Raw genomic sequence first — 21,012 nt, 5'->3', positions numbered from 1 at the left:
ATAAATTATCAAATGATTGAAAATTTGCTCTCCTAGTCTATTTCCTTCTACTGTTAAACTATTTAAAAAAATTATGAAATATTCTAAACACTCAGAAAAACACCCACTACTCAGATTTAACAAATTCTAAGAGTTTTATTATATTGCTTCAAATTTTCTTCCATCTCTTAAAAAAAGGAAAAAAGTTAAAAATATACAGGAAATGGAGAAATGGCTAATTTGGGGAGTATGTAAAAATGGTCAGTCTTTGTCAACCCATAAAATGAATGGTTCAAGTGCATTACTTACATAAACTTAAACTACAGATCCCAGGCAGCATTGCAACAGTTCGGCACGTGGCCTATTCTTTTCTCTTCTGCAAACAGCCAATGAAAGGTAGAGTTTACAAAGGTCTAGGATGACATCTGGCGTATTGACTGCGGTCAGCCTCAAATCAAGTTATTGCTGTTTGGGACGGGCTGCTGAAAACCAGATCTAAAAAGGCTTTTCCGATTAATTCGCAGCTTATTCTCTCTCTTGTTTCAGAGGGAAGAGAAGCTGATTTAGTAATTGAAATGGATGCAATACTAAGTTACAGGTCAGAAGACACTGAAGATTACTACATGCTGCTGGGGTGTGATGAACTGTCTTCGGTAAGACAGTGGATAATGCTCTTCTTTTTCAAGTTTTTATTTAAGGTGGTAACTTTGAACTTTTAGTCACATTGCCTAGAAACCTAATCTTATATTCTTTTAAAGCATGTTTGGCTTAGAGAAAGTTAAGTATTTAAATCTTGGGTCTTTACTTGGGTAGAGTCCTTTTGCAATTTTATAGATGTTTGTGATTGAATATGTGTATTCTGTCACATGGCCATAGACTCTATTTCAAATACACTAAAAATATGTATTTGAAATTTTATTGTAGTGCTCTTGGCCATGTTTCACAGAATACATAAGTTAAATCTTTATTATGGTATTTTATACTAAAATTGAGATCAATGTAATTTTCTAGTAGTGTATTTAAAATGTTTTATTAAAATATGTACTTTTATATAAGCAGTTGAATTATATAAGCCAAGAAACGTCCTTTTATGTTAACGTTTTAAATCATGTGAGAGAAATTACTTAAAAGTGTGGCTTCTGAAACAAAATGTGTGAAAAACTCTGTAGTTGTTCACTTGATCTACAATGAAATGTTTTTAAAGGGCTACACAATGATGAAGTTTGTAAAAGTTTTTTAAATTATGGAAAACTCATTTATAATTCTACTTTCCAAGGATAACACTATTAATGCTTGGTTTATTAATCTTCAGTCTTTTTCCTACGGTTTTTGGAGACATGTTTGGGAAGATATATATTTACTTGTTGATTCCTGCTTTTTACCCACTCAAGGATTTCTCCATGCTATTAAAAACACTCTTCATACATATTTTAATGTTGCACATTTTGTTTTATTGTTGTATCACAATTGATTATTCCCTTATTGTTAAATATTTCATTTATTCCTAGTTTTTCAATGTTTTAGATACTGTTGAGATGAATAGGAAGTATATTTCAATTATATTATTAAATATATTTTATATAATTATCAAAATGTTTTTATTTTATTACTAAAATATGCCTATTAATATTAAAATATTTTAAATCAAAATATTTTTCTATTTATCTTTGTTTCATAAGGCTGGAGTTAAGTAACAAAATGTGCTTAATTTTGTTTGGAAAATAGAATGTGATGGTGGACATAAAGGATTAAAATCTCTATTGTTATCACACTGAGGGAGTTATCTTAAGAATCTTCTAGTTAAGCACACACACACACACACACACACACACACACACACACACACACACACCTGGTTATAATACTCCTTTAGTTGTGTGTTTCTCCTTTAGGATAATATGTTACTCTTGTTTGCTTTAGTGGTGATTTACTTTTATAGCAATTGAGAAAGCTTATTGACATTTTTACCATCTGTTATGAATTATACTATTGCCAACTAGTTTTTGAAGGAGCTTTTTAAAATCAAAGGAACATAATTTAACTTGATAAGCTTCACAATTTGGATTTAAAAAAATATTGTTATTCTAAGTTATAAAGTAAAGGTCATTATATCCCCATAAATAAATCCCTAGACCCTTTTAGTCTATCTTTTATAGTTATGTTATTGTTTCCTCAGTCTACAAAGAAGGAGAAGGATAAGTTTTGAATAGACTGAAAAAAATGATCCTATTGTTTATTTATAATGTTTATAACAGTCTCTTTCATTATAGCTAGCAATTTTGTCACATGGCATATGTGGCATATATTAAAAGGAGAATGAAAGCATTGTCTTGCCATTCCTTCTTTACTGATTCTGTCAATGACATAGCATGTTTAGATTACAATCATTTATTTAAAATGAAATGATCTGTCACAATTTTGTCAATTCTTTTTATATGTATCTTTCCCCTCTTCATATATATATTTCCCATTTAAGAAAGATTTTATTTTTTTTTATTTATAATCTCCACACCCAGTATGGGGCTTGAACTCACAACCCCAAGATCAAGAGTCACATGCTCTACCGACTGAGCCAGCCAGGCGCCCCTAAAAATATTTTAATTCCATTTTTTGAGTATTTAGTGTGACGTTTCCTTTACTTGATTTGTATTGGATGGATTTCTTTTACTTCAAATATTCCTTGATTTGATGCTTTAAAAAGTTGACCAGAACTGTTCATACTCGAAAGCAATTTAGCATTTGTAATTTCAAAGCAACTTCATATTTTGATTCTATTTATAACAACTGTGTTGGCACACACACACACACACACACACATATAATTCTTTTGCTTTAGTATATAGTTCTTACAATTTAAAACTTCTGTTGAAAATTAATGAAATGACATAGATAAACCCTGGGAGGGTTTCCACACTGTTGAGTAGAAAACAGCATACCCTCATTTCAAAAACATTTACTGAAGGTTGATTCCAAGTTAGTCAGCTTTTTTGCCTTGAATCAGATTTTACACAAAAGACACATGTTATGAAATCTTCTAAAGTCCTTATTAATGCATACACCACACACTGGTGATATAAGACATCCTCTCTTTTTTATAACTTACTTGATTTTTTGATATTTGGCCACCATTTCAATCCTGATTTCAAGATTTCACAGATTTAAAAATTGAGCATAAACTTGATAAATGGAGACACTTATTTTTTGTTTCTAGTTCTCTTTCTTATTGACTTCAGACCACCTGGGTTCAAATCTTACCATTTACTAGCTATGTGACCTTAGGAAATGGTTTAACTTTTCTATTCCTTTGTTTCCTAATCTGCAAATAGGGGTAATGATAGTACCCACCTCATAGAGTTATTGTGGGGATTAAATGAGACATGATAAATAAAGTGCTTAGAACAGTGCCTGGCACATTGTGGTGTGGGCGTGGGCATGGACATTGTTTTGGCCTCACACTAATACTGTATACTTGGAACTTTGTAAATTTAGACTACTCCATAATTGACATTATTTTTTTAATGTTTTATTTTTGAAAAATTTTTTCCTTTTTTTTTTTTTGAGTCAGTTCTATGCCCAACCTGGGGCTTGAATTTACAACCCCAAGATCAAGAGTCATATGCTCTACCAACTGAGCCGGTCAGGTGACCCAAAATGATCTTTTTAAATTTATTTTTATTTATTTATTTATTTATTTTAAAAGATTTTTATTTATTCATTTGAGATACGGAGATACAGAGAGAGAGAGAGAGAGAGAGAGCATGAGCAGGGAGAGAGGCAGAGGGAGAGGGAGAAGCAGGCTCCCTGCTGAGCAAGGAGCCGGATGTGGGCCTCGATCCCAGGACCCTAGGATCATGACCTGAACTGAAGGCAGGCGCTTAACCATCCGAGCCACTCAGGTGCCCCAAAATGATCTTTTTTTAGAAAAGATTTTATTTTTAAGTAATATCTACACACAATGTGGAAGAGTTCCACGCTCCACCGACTGAACCAGCCGGGTGCCCTCCAAAATGATTTTTTCTTTTTTTTTTTTTTTAAGATTTTATTTATTTATTTGTCAGAGACAGAGAGAGCACAAGCAGGGGGAGTGACAGGCAGAGGGAGAGGGAGAAGCAGGCTTCCTGCTGAGCAAGGAGCCCGATGCAGGACTCGATCCCAGGACCCTGGGATCACCACCTGAGCGGAAGGCAGACGCTTAGCCAACCAAGCCCCACACAGGTATGCCCTAAAGATTTTATTTCTTTTTTTGAGAGAGAGAGAGGGAGAGAATACAAGGGGGGTGGGGGAAGGGTAGAGGGAGGGAGAGAAGCAGACTCCCCAGTGAGCAGGGAGCCCGACAGTGGGTTCCATCCCAGGACCCCAAGATCACTATCTGAGCCAAAGGCACTTAACCAACTGAGCCACCCAGGCGACCCCCCAAAAAGATTTTTTAATAGACTTTATAAGAGCAGTTTTAGGTTCATAGCAAAATTGAGCAGAAGGTATAAAACTTTCCCCTACACTTCCTTCCCTCCACTCAGGCATAGCCTCCCTGTTAACAATATCTCCTCTAGAATGGTTCACTTGTTATAATGATGAACCTACATTGACACGTCACTATCACCCAAAGTCCATAGTTTGTATTATGGTTCACTCTTGGGTTTGTACATTCTATAGGTTTGGACAAATGTATAATGACATTTATCATACAGAGTAGTTTCACTGCTCTAAAAATCCTCTGTGCTCCACCTATTTGAATAATTTTTGGCGTACAGAAAAGTTGTAAAAATAATACAGAGTTCCTATATACACTGCATCCAGCTTCCCTTAATGTTAGCATCATATTTACAGTTATCATGCACAGTAAAATTATACAATAATTATCAGAAAATTAATATTGGTATAAAAGTATTAACCAGGGGCCAGCGAGCAATTTTTTTTGTTTTTTTTTTTTTTGTAAAAGACCAGCTAGACAGAGTCAGGACTAGAGTGAGGTAAACAGGGCACTTAGGACACACACAAAATTTTTTTTAAGTTTTTTTTTTAAGATTTTATTTATTTACTTGTCAGAGAGAGAGAGAGAGAGAGAGATAGCACAAGAAGGGGGAGTGACAGGCAGAGGGAGAGGGAGAAGCAGGCTCCTTGCTGAGTAGGAAGCCTGATGTGGGACTCAATCCCAGGACACTGGGATCATGACATGAGCTGAAGGCAGACGCTTAAACGACTGAGCCACCCAGGCGCCCAGGACACAAAATTTAAGGAGGCACTAACTCTCAGGGTTGTGCAAGTGCAGAAACCTGAGAGAAGAGAGAGAGAGAGAGAGAGAGAGAGAGAGAGAGAGAACGAACCTCCTTAAACCTAGGCATACTGTTTGTCTCACCCTGGTGCTGGCCCTGAGATAGCAAACATTTTACTTTATTTTTATTTTATTTTATTATTTTATTATTTTTTTAAAAAGTAGGCTCCATGCCCAGCATGGCTTGAACTCATGACCCCAAGATCAAGACTTGAGCAGAGATCAAGAGAATAATACCCAACTGACTGAGCCATCGAGAGCCCCCCGTTTTTTTTTTGAGCTAGAAAACATTTTAGATTTTGCAGGATTATGGTCTCTGTCACAGCTACTCAGCTCTGCCAGTGCAAGAAAGTAGCCATAGATAATATGTGAAATGAATGACGATGGCTATCTTCCAATAAAACTTTATTTAAAAAACAGGTGACAGGCCGGTTTTGGCCTTTGGGCCAGAGTTAGTCAACCTCTGATCTAAAGGATAGGTCTCATTGTAATTTCATCAGTTTTTCTACTAATGTCCTTTTTCTCTTCCAAGATCCAAGCCAGAATTCTTTATTACACTTAGTTGTCTTTTTCCCTTAGTTTCCTCCACAGTGACAATTTCTCATACCTTCCTTGTCTTTCATGATATGGACACTTGGAAAAGTAATGGTCAGTTATTTTGCAGGATGTCCCTCAATTTTGGTTTGTTTCAGATTTTCTCTTGATTAGACTGAGGTTATGTGTTTTTGGAAAGAACACTGCCGAAGCGATATTGTACCTTTTTCAGTGTATCACCTCAGGGCTACACGATGCTGATATGTCTTATTGACCTGAACACATAGTTAAGGTGGTGTCTGTCAGGTTTCTTCTGCCAGGTTTTTGCATTGTAGAGTTACTAGTTTCCCTTTTGTAATTAACAAATATTTTTGGTGAAGATTCTTGGAGACTGTAGTGTGTCTCCTCAGATTTTCACCCACTGATTTTAGCATCCTTTGGTGGATCTTGCCTATAATAATTACTACTATAGCGTTTGCCTAATGGTGGCTTTCTATTTTCCTCATTCGTTTTATATTTATTTCTCAGAATTCTTCCGTAAAGTTATCCTTTCTCCCATATTTATTTATTTATTCAACTATTTTCGTCACTATGGATAATAGTTATTGCATTTTATGGATTATAACACAATACTGCCATTATATATTTTGTGGATCAAATTGTTTCTCTGGCTCATGTTTTGATTATCATTTGATTAGAACGATGTAGGATCATCCCATGGGTTTATTTCAGGGATATTGTTAATATTTGGAGTTTTAGGGGGGAAATCCAGTTTCACGCTAAATAAATTGAAGTGATGGATACTGATTTTTTTCTCTTAAAATGTTTTTATTATGAAAAATTTCAACCATATATAAAAGTAGAATAGAAACAATGAATCCTCATAGATACTCAGCTCAGATAGTTACCACTGGATACTAATTAATTCGCTTATTGAAATGAGTCTTTTCTACAGCATGTCAGTTTCCATCACTAGAATCAGTTCTTTCTTTTTTCTTTTAAGATTTTATTTATTTATTTGACAGCGAGAGAGACAGCGAGAGAAGGAACACAAGCGGGGGAATGGGAGTGGGAGAGGGAGAGGCACGCTTCCCGCAGCCCGATGTGGGGCTCAATCCCAGGACCCTGGGATTATGACCGGAGCCAAAGGCAGATGCTTAATGACTGACCCACCCAGGCGCCCCTAGAATCAATTCATTCTTTTAATGAATAAATCACAATTTCCAGAAGGCTCCTATTATGCTGTAATCATGTTATTTAAAGAACATCTGTCAGTCAATAGTCAAGTATTTATTCAACACCTGGCATCCGGCCAGTACTGGAAGTGATGGGGGTAAAACCAAACCAAACCAAACCAAAAGGTGAAAATAGTGCAAGTGTATAAGAAACCTGGCATCCAGCTCAGGAGCCAAAGCTAATGCAAAGGAAACAATTTGAGAAAAAGTAAGTGCTGTGCTATGTGGTACTATTTATAAGTGCAACAGGAATTAAAGGAAGAATATCTGAAAAGATTTCAGAGAAGAGATGAGGCTTGAAATGATCTTACTAGGTAAAAGTTCAGACACATGGAGGGAAAGACAGAGGGTGTTTGTGTGGCCAGGGAAATTTGGAGAGGATCCATCCAAGTGGGAATCAAATGAGTGCCTATTGCACACTCGAGTATTCCCTGAACAGATCAAAATATTGTGCTAATAGGCTATGGAAAAATAAGTTTTTAAGTTTTAAAACTTAATTTCTAAAACTAATATATTTTCAATAGGGAAATATGGAGTATGAAGATACAATAGAGAAAAATGTTAACCTAATGCTTAACATCTTGGAGTATGACATATGGGTGTGTGCACATATGCTGTATTTATGGCTTTTTTTTTAAAAGATCTTATTTATTTATTTATTTTAGAGAGAGAAAAAGGGGAAGGGGCAGAGGGAGAGCGAGAGATAGAGAGAGAGAGAAACTCAAGCAGACTCCATGCTGAGCATGGACCCTGAGGTGAGGTTTGATTGATCTCAAGACTTCCAAGATCATGACCTGAGCAGAAACCAAGAGTCAGATGCTTAACTGACTATGCCACCCAGGCACCCCTATTGATGTGTTATGTAGGTACATGCACATATATGTAAATATATTTTTTAAAGATTTATTTATTAATTAGAAAGAGAGAGCCTGCACGTGAGGGGGGGGGAGGAGCAGAGGGAGAAGGAGAGAGAAGCCGACTCCCTCCTGAGCAGGGAGCCCTATGTGGGGCTCAATCCCACCACCCTGAGATCAGGACTTGAGCTGAAATCAAGAGTTGGATGCTTAACTGACCAAGCCACCTAGGCCCCCCATGTGTAAATATTTGTAAGTGCGTTTCCATGTGTATTTAGGATCAGACTACCTTCATTCAAATACTGGCTCTGCCACTAGGTGTGTGGTCTTGGGACAATTACTTAACTTTTCTATTTCTTGGTTTCCTAATCTGTAAAATGGGAAAAATTACAGTACCTCACAGAGTTGCTATGGGAATTAAATGAGATGTTATATGCACAGTGCTTAGAACAGTGCCTGGCATATAGTAAGTCTCAATAAATCTTAGCTATGGGGTGGCTGGGTGGCTCAGTTGGTTAAGTGTCTACCTTCGGCTCAGGTCATGATCCCAGGGTCCTGGGATTGAGCCCCGCCTGGGGCTCCCTGTTTGGTGGGGAGTCTGCTTCTCCCTCTGCCTGCTGCTGCCCCTGCTTGTGCTCTTTCTTGCTCTCGCTCTCTGTCAAATAAATAAAATCTTAAAAAAAAAAATCTTAGCTATTATTATTATTGTTATCATCTATATACACATATGCATATACATTACATTATCCTTTTTAAGGTAAAATATTATGGTTTTATGCTGCATATAATGCTTTGTAGTTTACATTTCCTCATAGAAATATGTTACATAATTTTTCTCAGATTATTGAAAGTCTACTACAAGATGATTTTTTTAATGACTGCAAAATATTTCAGCCTATAGTAGTATTTCAATTAACTTTAATATCTTATTGTTGGACACATAAGTTTTTGTTTAAAATTTATAACATTTTATTCAATGAACCTTCTTTTTTAAAAATTTTTTATTGTTATGTTAATCACCATATATTACATAATTTGTTTTGGTGTACTGTTCCATGATTCATTGTTTGTTCATAACACCCAGTGCTCCATGCAGAATGTGCCCTCCTCAATACCCATCACCAGGCTAACCCATCCCCCCAGCCCCTCCCCTCTAGAACCCTCAGTTTGTTTTTCAGAGTCCATCATCTCTCCTGGTTCGTCTCCCCCTCTGACTTACTCCCCTTCATTCTTCCTCTCCTGCTATCTTCTTCTTTTTCTTTTTTCTTAAAATATGTTGCGTTATTTGTTTCAAAAGTACAGATCTGTGATTCAACAGTCTTACACAATTCACAGCGCTCACCGTAGCACATATCTTCCCCAATGTCCATCACCCAGCCACCCCATCCCTCCCACCCCCGACCACTCCAGCAACCCTCAGTTTGTTCCTGAGATTAAGAATTCCTCATATCAGTGAGGTCATATGATACATGTCTTTCTCTGATTGACTTATTTCACTCAGCATAACACCCTCCAGTTCCATCCACGTCGTTGCAAATGGCAAGATCTCATTCCTTTTGATGGCTGCATAATATTCCATTGTGTATATATACCACATCTTCTTTATCCATTCATCTGTCGATGGACATCTTGGCTCTTTCCACAGTTTGGCTATTGTGGACATTGCTGCTATAAACATTGGGGTGCACGTACCCCTTCGGGTCCCTACATTTGTATCTTTAGGGTAAATACCCAGTAGTGCAATTGCTGGATCGAATGGTAGCTCTAATTTCAACTGTTTGAGGAACCTCCATACTGTTTTCCAGAGTGGTTGCACCAGCTTGCATTCCCACCAACAGTGTAGGAGGGTTCCCCTTTCTCCACATCCCCGCCAACATCTGTCATTCCCTGACTTGTTAATTTTAGCCATTCTGACGGGTGTGAGGTGGTATCTCATTGAGGTTTTGATTTGGATATCCCTGATGCCGAGCGATGTTGAGCACTCTTTCATGTGCCTGTTGGCCATTTGGATGTCTTCTTTGGAAAAATGTCTGTTCATGTCTTCTGCCCGTTTCTTGATTGGATTATTTGTTCTTTGGGTGTTGAGTTTGATAAGTTCTTTATAGATTTTGGATACTAGCCCTTTGTCTGATATGTCATTTGCAAATATTTTCTCCCATTCTGTCGGTTGTCTTTTGGTTTTGTGGACTGTTTCTTTTGCTGTGCAAAAGCTTTTTATCTTGATGAAATCCCAATAGTTCATTTTTGCCCTGGCTTCCTGTGCCTTTGGTGATGTTTCTAGGAAGAAGTTGCTGCGGCTGAGGTCGAAGAGGGTGCTACCTGTGTTCTCCTTTAGGATTTGGATGGACTCCTGTCTCACGTTTAGGTCTTTCAACCATTTGGAGTCTATTTTTGTGTGTGGTGTAAGGAAAAGGTCCAGTTTCATTCTTCTGCATGTGGCTGTCCAATTTTCCCAACACCATTTGTTGAAGAGACTGTCTTTTTTCCACTGGACATTCTTTCCTGCTTTGTCAAAGATAAGTTGACCATAGAGTTGAGGGTCCATTTCTGGGCTCTCGATTCTGTTCCATTGACCTATGTCTCTGTTTTTGTGCCAGTACCATATTGTCTTGATGCTGACAGCTTTGTAATAGAGCTGGAAGTCCGGAATTGTGATGCCGCCAGCTTTGCTTTTCTTTTTCAATATTCCTCTGGCTATTCGGGGTCTCTTCTGGTTCCATACAAATTTTAGGATTATTTGTTCCATTTCTTTGAAAAAAGTGGATGGTATTTTGATGGGGATTGCATTGAATGTGTAGATTGCTCTAGGTAGCATTGACATCTTCACAATGTTGGTTCTTCCAATCCATGAGCATGGAACGTTTTTCCATTTCTTTGTGTCTTCTTCAATTTCTTTCCTGAGTATTTTATAGTTTTCTGAGTACAGATCCTTTGCCTCTTTGGTTAAATTTATTCCTAGGTATCTTATGGTTTTGGGTGCAATTGTGAATGGGATCAACTCCTTGATTTGTCTCTCTTCTGTCTTGTTGTTGGTGTATAGGAATGCCACTGATTTCTGTGCATTGATTTTATAGCCTGCTACTTGACTGAATTCCTGTATGAGTTCTAGCAGTTTTGGGGTGGAGTCTTTTGGGTTTTCCACATAAAGTATCATATCATCTGCAAAGAGTGAGAGTTTGACTTCCTCTTTGCCGATTTGGATGGCTTTGATTTCTTTTTGTTGTCTGATTGCTGTGGCTAGGACTTCTAATACTATGTTGAATAGCAGTGGTGAGAGTGGACATCCCTGCCGCGTTCCTGACCTTAGGGGAGAAGCTCTCAGCTTTTCCCCATTGAGAATGATATTCGCTGTAGGTTTTTCGTAGATGGCTTTTATGATATTGAGGTATGTACCCTCTATCCCTATACTCTGAAGAGTTTTGATCAAGAAAGGATGCTGTACTTTGTCAAATGCTTTTTCTGCATCTATTGAGAGGATCATATGATTCTTGTTCTTTCTTTTGTTAATGTTTCAATGAACCTTCTTATAACTAAATAATTTTCCCACCTCTGACTATCTTCTTATACAAATTCCTAGAATTGGAACTGTTATATCAAAGGGTGAAAAAATTATGGGCTTTTCATATATATATATGTATATATACATATATATCTAATTATATCATTCTTTGATACATATGTACATATATATTTCTGGGAAATTTGCATCCTCACTGGGAGAGCATGAAAATGTTCATTTTTTTGCACCCTCAGTGACACTGGTCATTATCATGCCTTGGATGTTTTGATTTATTTGATTTTGAGTAAAGTTGAACATTTGTTTGTATGTTTATTGGCCAGCATAATAGGCAGTTTTCCAGACCGTTGAACATTGCATCAGGAAGGCAGGATTCAGTGGACCTTGACATGGAGGGCCTCATTTGTCCATGGGCTGCAGTTGGCACAGGCACATGGGATGGAGATGCCCAGAGATAAACAGAACATTCTCAAAACAAACTAACCCACTTTACTAGTTAGTTTACCCAGAACCAGTCCTACATAAGTGGCTTGTGACAAATTTTGTGACACTAAAACTGTAAAGAGTAATGAAAGACAGATATGGAGTATTCTTGATTTTTTAAAGTAGAAAATTGGCAAAGTAAAGAAAATATAAAGAAGAAACTAACAATCACAAGCATTAGCACTATTGAGAATTAACCATTTTGATACATTTGCTTCCATGGGCTAATACTAGAATGTGTTTTTTTTTTCTTTTTTTACTAGAATGTTTTCTAATGGGATAGGAATGAAAAAATAAAACAGTAACAACAAGACCTCCCAAATTTTCTACCTTTGATAGATAGGTATAATTTTATCTATTTATCTTATTAAAATCCTCCAATATATATACATAAATATGTGTATAGCTGTGTGTCTTGAAGGGTGTAACCTGTTATCCTGGGGGGATGAGGAATAAAGTGGCTTTTACTTTTTGTTCCGTATTGATATAAACTTTTTCTTTTTTTTCTTTTTAAAAGATTTTATTTATTTATTTGACGGAGAGAGACACAGCGAGACCGGGAACACAAGCAGGGGGAGTGGGAGAGGGAGAAGCAGGCTTCCCGCGGAGCAGAGATCCCGATGTGGGGCTTGATCCCAGGACCCCGGGACCATGACCTGAGTGGAAGGCAGACGCCCAAAGACTGAGCCACCTAGGCGCCCCTCATATAAACTTTTTCGAAGAGAGATTGTGAATAATCATAAGTAACCTAATTAAAAAATGCTTACTACTATTAGAATCTTTAGAATTTTTAATATTTTAAAATTTAAAAGCAAGTGTCATTCTTAATTTTCTTTGTTATATAAGCAGTTTATAGTGACTGATGGTTAAAGGGAACACCCAGGAAGAAGAAACACAATTAATTACAGTTCTTTTTTTTTTAATATTTTTTATTTATTTATTGAGAGAGAGAGAATGGTAGAGAGAGAGCATGAGAGGGAAGAAGGTCAGAGGGAGAGGCAGACTCCCTGCGAGGGAGCCCGATGCGGGACTCGATCCCGGGACTCCAGGATCATGACCTGAGCCGAAGGCAGTCGCTTAACCAACTGAGCCACCCAGGCATCCTTAATTACAGTTCTTAACAGGAAGTCTCTCCCTTCCTGTTATTCCAAGGGATTCTCAGTAGATGCTTAATACGGAAAAGAATAGTTATTAGTCTGGGCACTTAATGCATATGCTTATCTAATACAGTCTGGGTTATAAATGTGAAGAAATTTTTTTTTTTTGATTAAAGATTTTTTTTTAAGAATTGATTAAGGATGACCCAGAGTTGATCAATTTATGTTTTTTCCATGAGTCTTGTTACCATATTGAGCAGAGCTGCTTGAGAATTTGTTTCTCAAACAAGAGGTAATTTGCTTTCATTAATTAGTGGATAGTAAATATGGAACTTGATAATAGGTCCCTAAGCCTGAAGAATTCAGCCGTATAAAACAGTAGTTAAGATTATTGGATTTGAAGTCCAACTGCTTAGTTAACAAAAAATTCAGCTTTTTTAGTATCTAGCTAAATGATTTCAGACAAGTTACTTAACCACCGACCTTTGGTTTTAGCTATTATTATTGAGGTCTTACTATGATTAGGCTTTGTGTTAAAGGCCCTATTTCTATCCAGCATGCAATGTAAAGATGAGGAAACCAAGGCACATGGAAGTTACATAACTTGCCTAAAGTCTCAGGGCAGAACTGGGATTTAAAACAAAGCAATCAGGGGCACCTGGGGGGCTCAGTCAGTTAAGCATCTGTCTTCCACTGGGGTCATGATCACGGGGTCCTGGGATCGAGCCCGCATCAAGGCCCACATCTAGCCCCTCATGGAGCCCTGCATCGAGCCCCTCATGAGGCCCTCACCAAGCCCCTCACCTATCCCTGTATTGGTGGGGGTCTGCTTCTCCCTCTCCCTCTGCCCCTCTCCACCTCTCCTGTTCTCTTGTGCGTGCACTCTCTCTCTCAAATAAATAAATAAAAATCTTAAATAAATAAATAAATAAATAAATAAAATGAAGCAATCAGATTGCTGAGCCACATAACCACTGTTGTCTCCCATTGCTGTCATTGGAATTACAATTAACAAAGACAAGTCTTGATGATTCATGGTAACAAGGATTAAAGGGCTGAGTGAAATCAAATCAAATCAAAATGCCTCTCAAGCCTTATGTTAGTTTGGGAGAAGTTTCTCTTTTCCCAATCAAAGTCTCCAGCCACACTGTTGATTGGTAACAAAATTAACAGGTTTGAATTCTGTCCTTTTTTAAAAATTGCGAAATTCTTTTTTTTTCGAAATTCTTAAAGAAAAAAGAGGGGGCAAAGGCAGAAAGAGGGAACTTTATAATGGATAATTTATAAACTAGACACTCATCCTTGAATAATGAATGATGGCTAAGCATCTTTTAAAGAACTCAGATGATGAAAAAAATGAACTCAGGTGAGTGAACACATCTAAATTTATGTATTCTTAGGATAAACCTATCTGACTATTTTTGACATTTAAATATATATTAGGCTTACAGGTGTCTTGGGCCGTCATCTAAATGCAGTTCAGTTGTCATCACAGACTATTATTTAGATAGAAGTTTTTATTGGATGCTTTCTGAGTTTTATTATAAGGAAATTCTTCCTTCCTTCCTTCCTTCCTTCCTTCCTTCCTTCCTTCCTTCCTTCCTTCCTCCCTTCCTTCCTTCCTTCCTTCCTTCCTTCCTTCCTTCCTTCCTTCTTTCTTTCTTTCTTTCTTTCTTTCTTTCTTTCTTTCTTTCTTTCTTTCTTTCTTTCTTTCTTTCTTTCTTTCTTTCTTTTCTTTCAGATTTTATTTATTCATTGAGACAGAGAGATACAGAGAGAGAGAACAGAGCAGGGGGAGAGGCAGAAGCAAGCTCCCCGCTGAGCAAGGAGTCCTTTGCAGGGCTGGATCCAGGACCCCAGGATCATGACCTGAGCTGAAAGCAGACGCCCAACCATCTGAGCCACTCAGGTGTCCCTAGAAGAAATTATTTCTTAGAGTAAAAAGTCAAGGGGCACCTGGGTGGTTCAGTCGTTAGTTAAGCATCTGCCTTCAGCTCAGGTCATGATCCCAGGGTTCTGGGATCGAGTCCCACGTTGGGCTCCCTGCTCTGTGGGAAGCCTGCTTCTCCCTCTCCCACTCCCCCTGCTTATGTTCCCTCTTTCACTGTGTCTCTGTCAAATAAATAAAATCTTAAAAAAAAAAAGTCAAAATACAAATATAAGGATCAAAAGAAAAAGTTGGGTTGAATACGGCTGTTTTGAGAAGAAATGATGCCCAGCTTCTTCCTTTATGCCATTTAAGTTGGATTCCTTATTTTAAACATTGATTTTTATTTTAGGTTCAACAAATCATGGCAGAATTTAAAGTCAGAGCCTTGGAATGTCACCCTGACAAACATCCTGAGAACTCCAAAGCTGGTACGTATTTAATAATGCCTGTTTCCCACGAAAATGAATAGCATCTAGAACTAAAAAGCTATTGAATAATAACTAAATTTCCTTTTGTATGTTATGCTCACACTTATTCTTTCATTCAATGCCCAAGAATGTTTTTGCACCATTGGATGGCAGAAGGGGAGGAACTGTGTAGGATCTTTTCTCCAATAGTATTGAACTTCCATTTTTCTTTAGCTGTAATGTGCTGCTTCCTGGTTTAAAATGTGTCCATTTTATGCTTTATTTCACTAGGTCTTGAGTGTTAACATGTCTTAAGTATGTTTGTAGCAGGTGATTGCCTTGATTTGAACCTTGCTGTATTTTCTTCATTCTGGGGAACTGAATATGTCTCTGTAGAACTATGATAAATATATCATACTTTTGTTTTTCTTCATCATAATTTAAATTCCCTTATCATAAATTTTGACATAATGCTTATGTATATTTCAGCTTGAAAAAATATAACCAATTATCCTTCCTTGACCTGTCTCCCTCCTGCTCCTCTTCTTTCTTTCCTTTTAGAGCCAAACTTCCTGAGAAAGAAGTTCACAGTTGCTATCTCTACTTTTCTTCACCAATTTTCAGTTTATCCCAGTCTGACTTCCTCCTCAACTCTCTTGGAATAGCCACCAAGGACTTCCTGGCTGCCAAATCCAAGGGTTACTTTTTAGTTCTTATCTTCCCTGTGTTTGCATCAGAAATTGACACTGTTGACCATGCCTCCTTCAAACACTTTTCTCTTAGATACCAAGATAAACACTCATGCTTTTCCTCCAACCTCGCAGGCTGATCTTTCTGTCTCTGTTGTGACTCCTTCTCTTCTGCTCTAAGGTTCCTAAGATCTCTATTATCACTGATTAGTTTTGTGTGGCTTTGAATTAATTTCACATAAATGGAATCATACAGTCCTCCTTTGTGTGTAGCTTCTTTTGCTTTACCTTGTCTGTGATATTTGCCCATTTTGTACATGTAGAGATAGTTCATTCTTTGTCATTGCTGGCCTTTTAGGTACAAGCCCCTTCATGTGCTCCCTGCCCCTGCCCATCTCTACATTTTCATCTTCTCTCCACCACCATACCCACTACTCCATGTTTCTGCCTCACAGAACTACCTTTTTTCCCTTAACATGCCCTGTTTTCTACTCTTCAGAGCTCGGACCTTTTTTTTTTTTTTTTAAAGAGGAGAGAGCGGGGAGGGGATGGGTGAGGGGCAGAGGGAGAGAAAGAATCTTTTTTTTTTTAAGATTTTATTTATTTATTTGAGAGAGAGAATGAGAGATAGAGAGCATGAGAGGGAAGAGGGTCAGAGGGAGAAGCAGACTCCCTGCTGAGCAGGGAGCCCGATGTGGGACTCGATCCCGGGACTCCAGGATCATGACCTGAGCCAAAGGCAGTCGCTTAACCAACTGAGCCACCCAGGCGCCCCGGAGAGAAAGAATCTTAAGCAGGCTCCATGCCCAGTGCAGAGCCTGGTGCAGGCTTGATCCCACGACCCTGAGATCATGACCTGAGCTGAAATCAAGAGTTGGATGCTTAACCACTGACTGAACCACTCAGGTGCCCCTCCACTTCAAACCTTTATGCCTGCTGCCTCCTCTGTCTGGCTCCCTCTGAGGCCTGCACACCTCTCTGCTTTGCTTTGATTGGTTAGGTCACTCCTGTGTCAGGTTTCAGCTTAGCCATCGCTGCCTCTGGGAAGTCACCTGTGCCCCACTTACTCAGAGCACCCTATACATCAGGCAGAAAACTGTGTATCACACTGTCTCCTTGCCTGTTTGCTTGTCAGTCATACTGAAAGCTCAGTGAGGCAGGCTTCCTGCTATCTTGTTTGCAGTTAATATGCCCCACACCTCACATAGCACCTACCATGGAGGACACTTTGTACAAATCATTTATTAAATGACTGAATGAATAAATTCATGAACATTTCTTTAGGAGACATATTAATTACCTCTTTGAACTGGAGTTACTATTAAGATAAATGTCCTGGGGCGCCTGGGTGGCTCAGTTGGTTGAGTGGCCAACTCTTGATTTCGGCTCAGGTCATGATCTCGGAGTCCTGGGATTGAGTCCGCATGGGGCTCTGAGCTCAGGTGGGGAGTTTGCTTGAGGATTCTCTCTCTCCCTCAGTCTCCCTCTCCCTCCAGCTTGCATTCTCTCCCTCTTTTAAAAAAAAGATAGATGTCCTAACATAAAAGTATAAAAATTTAATACACACTTAAAAACAACCACCACCCCAGGTTATTCTTTAACTGGGTTCTTTTTCAATAAAGCATGGCTTTGAGTTGTTTCTCTGTCCCTGGCAAACAATTTCTATTTGGGATACACGATGAATCACTGTGCAATCATTGCCATTTCTGGTTGCCATAGTAATGGGAGTTTTCACATATGGGCTACCTCGAGGCTTCTTGTTCAGAGAAACATTTAAATGTAAGTATTGTTTAAAATGAAAGGTACACAGACATCAATATCTTCCCCTGTGAGGCTTGCAGTTGATAGATGAGTCCACCTGTGGGTAGAAATTGTTTTCAAATCTGTTCAAGCATCCATTTACTCAATTTGGATTGATATGACTTTCTGAAAATGTAAGTGGTTCTTTATACACTTGAAGAAGGATTAAGGGTACTGATAAAAATGTTTTAAAATATTAAACAGAGCACCTGGGTGGCTCAGTCAGTTAAGCATCCAACTCTTGGATTCAGCTCAGGTCATGATCTCAGGGTTAAGAGATTAAGCCCCACATTGGGCTCTGAGCACAGCAGGGAGTCCACTTGAGACTCTCTCCCTCTCCCTTTCTCTCTGCCCCTACCCCTTCTCCCATGCGTGCGTGCACTCTCTCTCTAATAAATAAATAAATCTTAAAAAATATTAAACAAAAATTCACCCAGATGCTGAATTTTAGTTTGGCAGAAATCCAGACTACATTTAGGCAGATTTTGAAACATATTTCATCAAGGTGAAAGTTTATAGAGCAACTGCCTGTAGGAGCAATTAAACTTGTATATATATACCTTTTTGGTTCATTAAGTGTAGTCTCAACCATTTCCACTATAATTACTAATTTGCTAGCATGATGGAGTAGTAGATATAGAGCACAGTCTTGTCTGTCTGGATTGCTCCTTGATCCCACTGATGAGCTAGTTGACCTTGGGCAATCTCTTGAGCCTCAGCATTCTCATAGGAAAAATGGGTAGACCAGTAATATATTGCTTCATGCATCTAACATGAAGGACAAATGAGGTAGCTTGCATGCTCAATGAATGTTGGCAATTATGATTCAGTGGACTTTCTTTTCTTGTTTTTATACAGCATTCCAAGATAAAAAAAAATTTCTTTTTTTTTTTAAATTTTAGAAAGAGAGTGCATGTGCATTTGTGCATGAGAGCAGGTTGGGGGTGAGGCAGAGAGAGAATCTTTAGCAGGTTCCACACCCGGTGTGCTGTAGAAATTGTGTCACTGAGCGCAAAACTCCTGGCTGGTGCTCATGCCAATCCTGTGTATGTGCATGACAGTAAATGTTTCAGGCAAATGCTTTATTAACTTCTCCCTGACCCTGAAGAAAGGGATTTCAGACTAAATTGAAGATCTGTGAAATGGCATTTTTGTTATTGATTTGTAGGCTGCAATGACATTTGGATATTTGAAGGAGAGCTCCTTGTCCTTGCTAACTGATATCTTTCCATGTCTCCATGCTTTCTCACTTTAAAAACTCTTAATTGCTTTTTCCCCTTTGAATAAAAATAACATACAGTAATAAATAATGTTGAAAGTGAAAGTCTGCTCTTATCGCTCCCTGCCAGGGAACCACTATTAACAATGGTATATTTTCTTCCATATTTTTTTCATAGTATGGTCTGACATTATGTTTTTATTATTATTTTTCAAGTAATTGTAAGTGGTCTACATTTAAAGGTGACTATAATAATACAAATTCAATCATGAAATATGAATTTAAAAGAACCTCTGTATTTTCAGAGTAGATCTAGGAGTTAAAACAGAATATCTCTCAAAGGTCCTGGCATCATTTGCTCATATAAGCTTGTAAAATGAGATCTCTCTTACCAGAACTGGTAAATGTTTATCTTGTGTGACTCATTTGATTAGCTGACATATTAAAGCACAAATATAAACCCAAACTCATTTTTAATGTGGTAGAGAGGATGGAAGAAGGAAAGGCCAGGTATCAGGCAAAATAAAGTATCTTTAGCTTTCTGCTTATCAATTGTTGTTGAGGGATTGACATCAGAATAATCCCAGGCAGGCTACTTTCATTCTGCAGACTCTGAAACCAGGCTAACAGTAATGTGCAAAGAGAAGGTGACTCATAGATAAATATGTAAATCTTTATAAACACTGCTGTAGTAGTAACTGGCATGTGCATCTGTGGTGATAATTTAATGAGCTTTTTATTCGCCTTGGAAAAAGTGACATCTTATTTGTACAGTGAGATATTTAAATTGTCATCAGTGGTAGAAGGATTACTCACTGGAGCAAGCTGCTATGGCAAGATGCTTTTTATTAGTTTATTTATTTTCCTGTAGTTTTCAATAGCCTCATCTTTAGGGTCTTCCCTTTAACTCACTAATGGCTACTACCTCCAGTGGTGATATTAAATAGTTAATGGCCTATTAGGTACTGTGCTGTCCAGCTTTGGGGCAGGGTCTTGGAGGGACCTTGCTGTGGCAGGGAGTATCTTGTTGGGGAAACACTTAAAAGTGGTGGTGTTTGGAGGATGGGGGCTCAGGAATAGCAATTCTTTACCAACTGGGGTACAGAATATTTCAGTATTTTCAATACTGTCAGTATTGACTGTACATTTGCCTCAACACCTGTTTGAGAGACTCTGGATTACTTCCCATGGGTTTTTTAAAAAAAGATTTTATTTATTTAAATAATTTCTTTTTAAGATTTTATTATTTATTTGAGAGAGAGAGGGATAGAGCACAAGCAGGGGGAGCAGCAGAGAAAGAGGGAGAAGCAGGCTCCCTGTAGGGAGCCTGATGTGGGGCTCGATCCCAGGACCCTGGGGTCATGACCTGAGCAGAAGGCAGACGCTTAACCGACTGAGCCACCCAGGTGCCCCAAAGATTTTATTTATTTATTTATTTATTTTTAGAAAGAGAGAGAGAGTGCATGTGAGCGGGGGGAGGGGCAAAGGGAGAGGGAGAGCGAGAATCTCAAAGAAACTTGCGCTGAGCATGGAGCCCGGCATGGGGCTAGACCCCATGACCCCGTGATCATGACCTGAGTAGAAATCAAGAGTTGGAAGTTTAACGGACTGAGCCACCCAGGCACCCCCCCCATGAGGTATTTTTAAACACTATCAGGGCAATTTAAATTAGTTTTCCCACTGATAGTATTAAAATATTCCTAATTCACAAAATGTTTTAATGATATGTGTCATTTCTTTGCTGTTTGGAGCTCAGGGAATAGCACTATATATTATCTTTCTCACACTCAAGATAGGAAGCATTCACTTATTGGTTCATTGAACAAATACCTTTTGAGCACAGGCTATGCTGTTTCAGTGCAAAGGATACGTCAGAGAACAAAACAGATAAAGTCTCTGTTTCCACAGAGTTTGTATTGTGGTAGAGGAGATAGATCATAAAAAACTACCTAATGGCTGGGGGCAAGTACTATAATGAAAAGTAAAGTAGGGCAAG

At 38.2% G+C, this 21,012-nt stretch overlaps 1 protein-coding gene across 1 annotated transcript in view; it reads left to right on the top strand.

Moving 5' to 3' along the window:
* The first annotated feature begins 402 nt into the window (after positions 1-402).
* The window catches only part of DNAJC12 (DnaJ heat shock protein family (Hsp40) member C12), a 35,526-nt gene continuing 14,916 nt past the window's right edge, over positions 403-21,012 (top strand). Inside the window, exons 1-2 of the mRNA XM_027596212.2 lie at positions 403-632; positions 15,251-15,329. Of these exons, the coding sequence (XP_027452013.1) occupies positions 555-632; positions 15,251-15,329 (157 nt within the window). The 5' untranslated portion in view covers positions 403-554. The remainder of the gene's footprint in view (positions 633-15,250; positions 15,330-21,012) is intronic.

This window comes from Zalophus californianus, chromosome 15 (assembly GCF_009762305.2).
Source record: "Zalophus californianus isolate mZalCal1 chromosome 15, mZalCal1.pri.v2, whole genome shotgun sequence".
NCBI classification, from domain to species: Eukaryota; Metazoa; Chordata; class Mammalia; order Carnivora; family Otariidae; genus Zalophus; species Zalophus californianus.
This window is presented reverse-complemented; position numbering and strand designations above follow the sequence as displayed.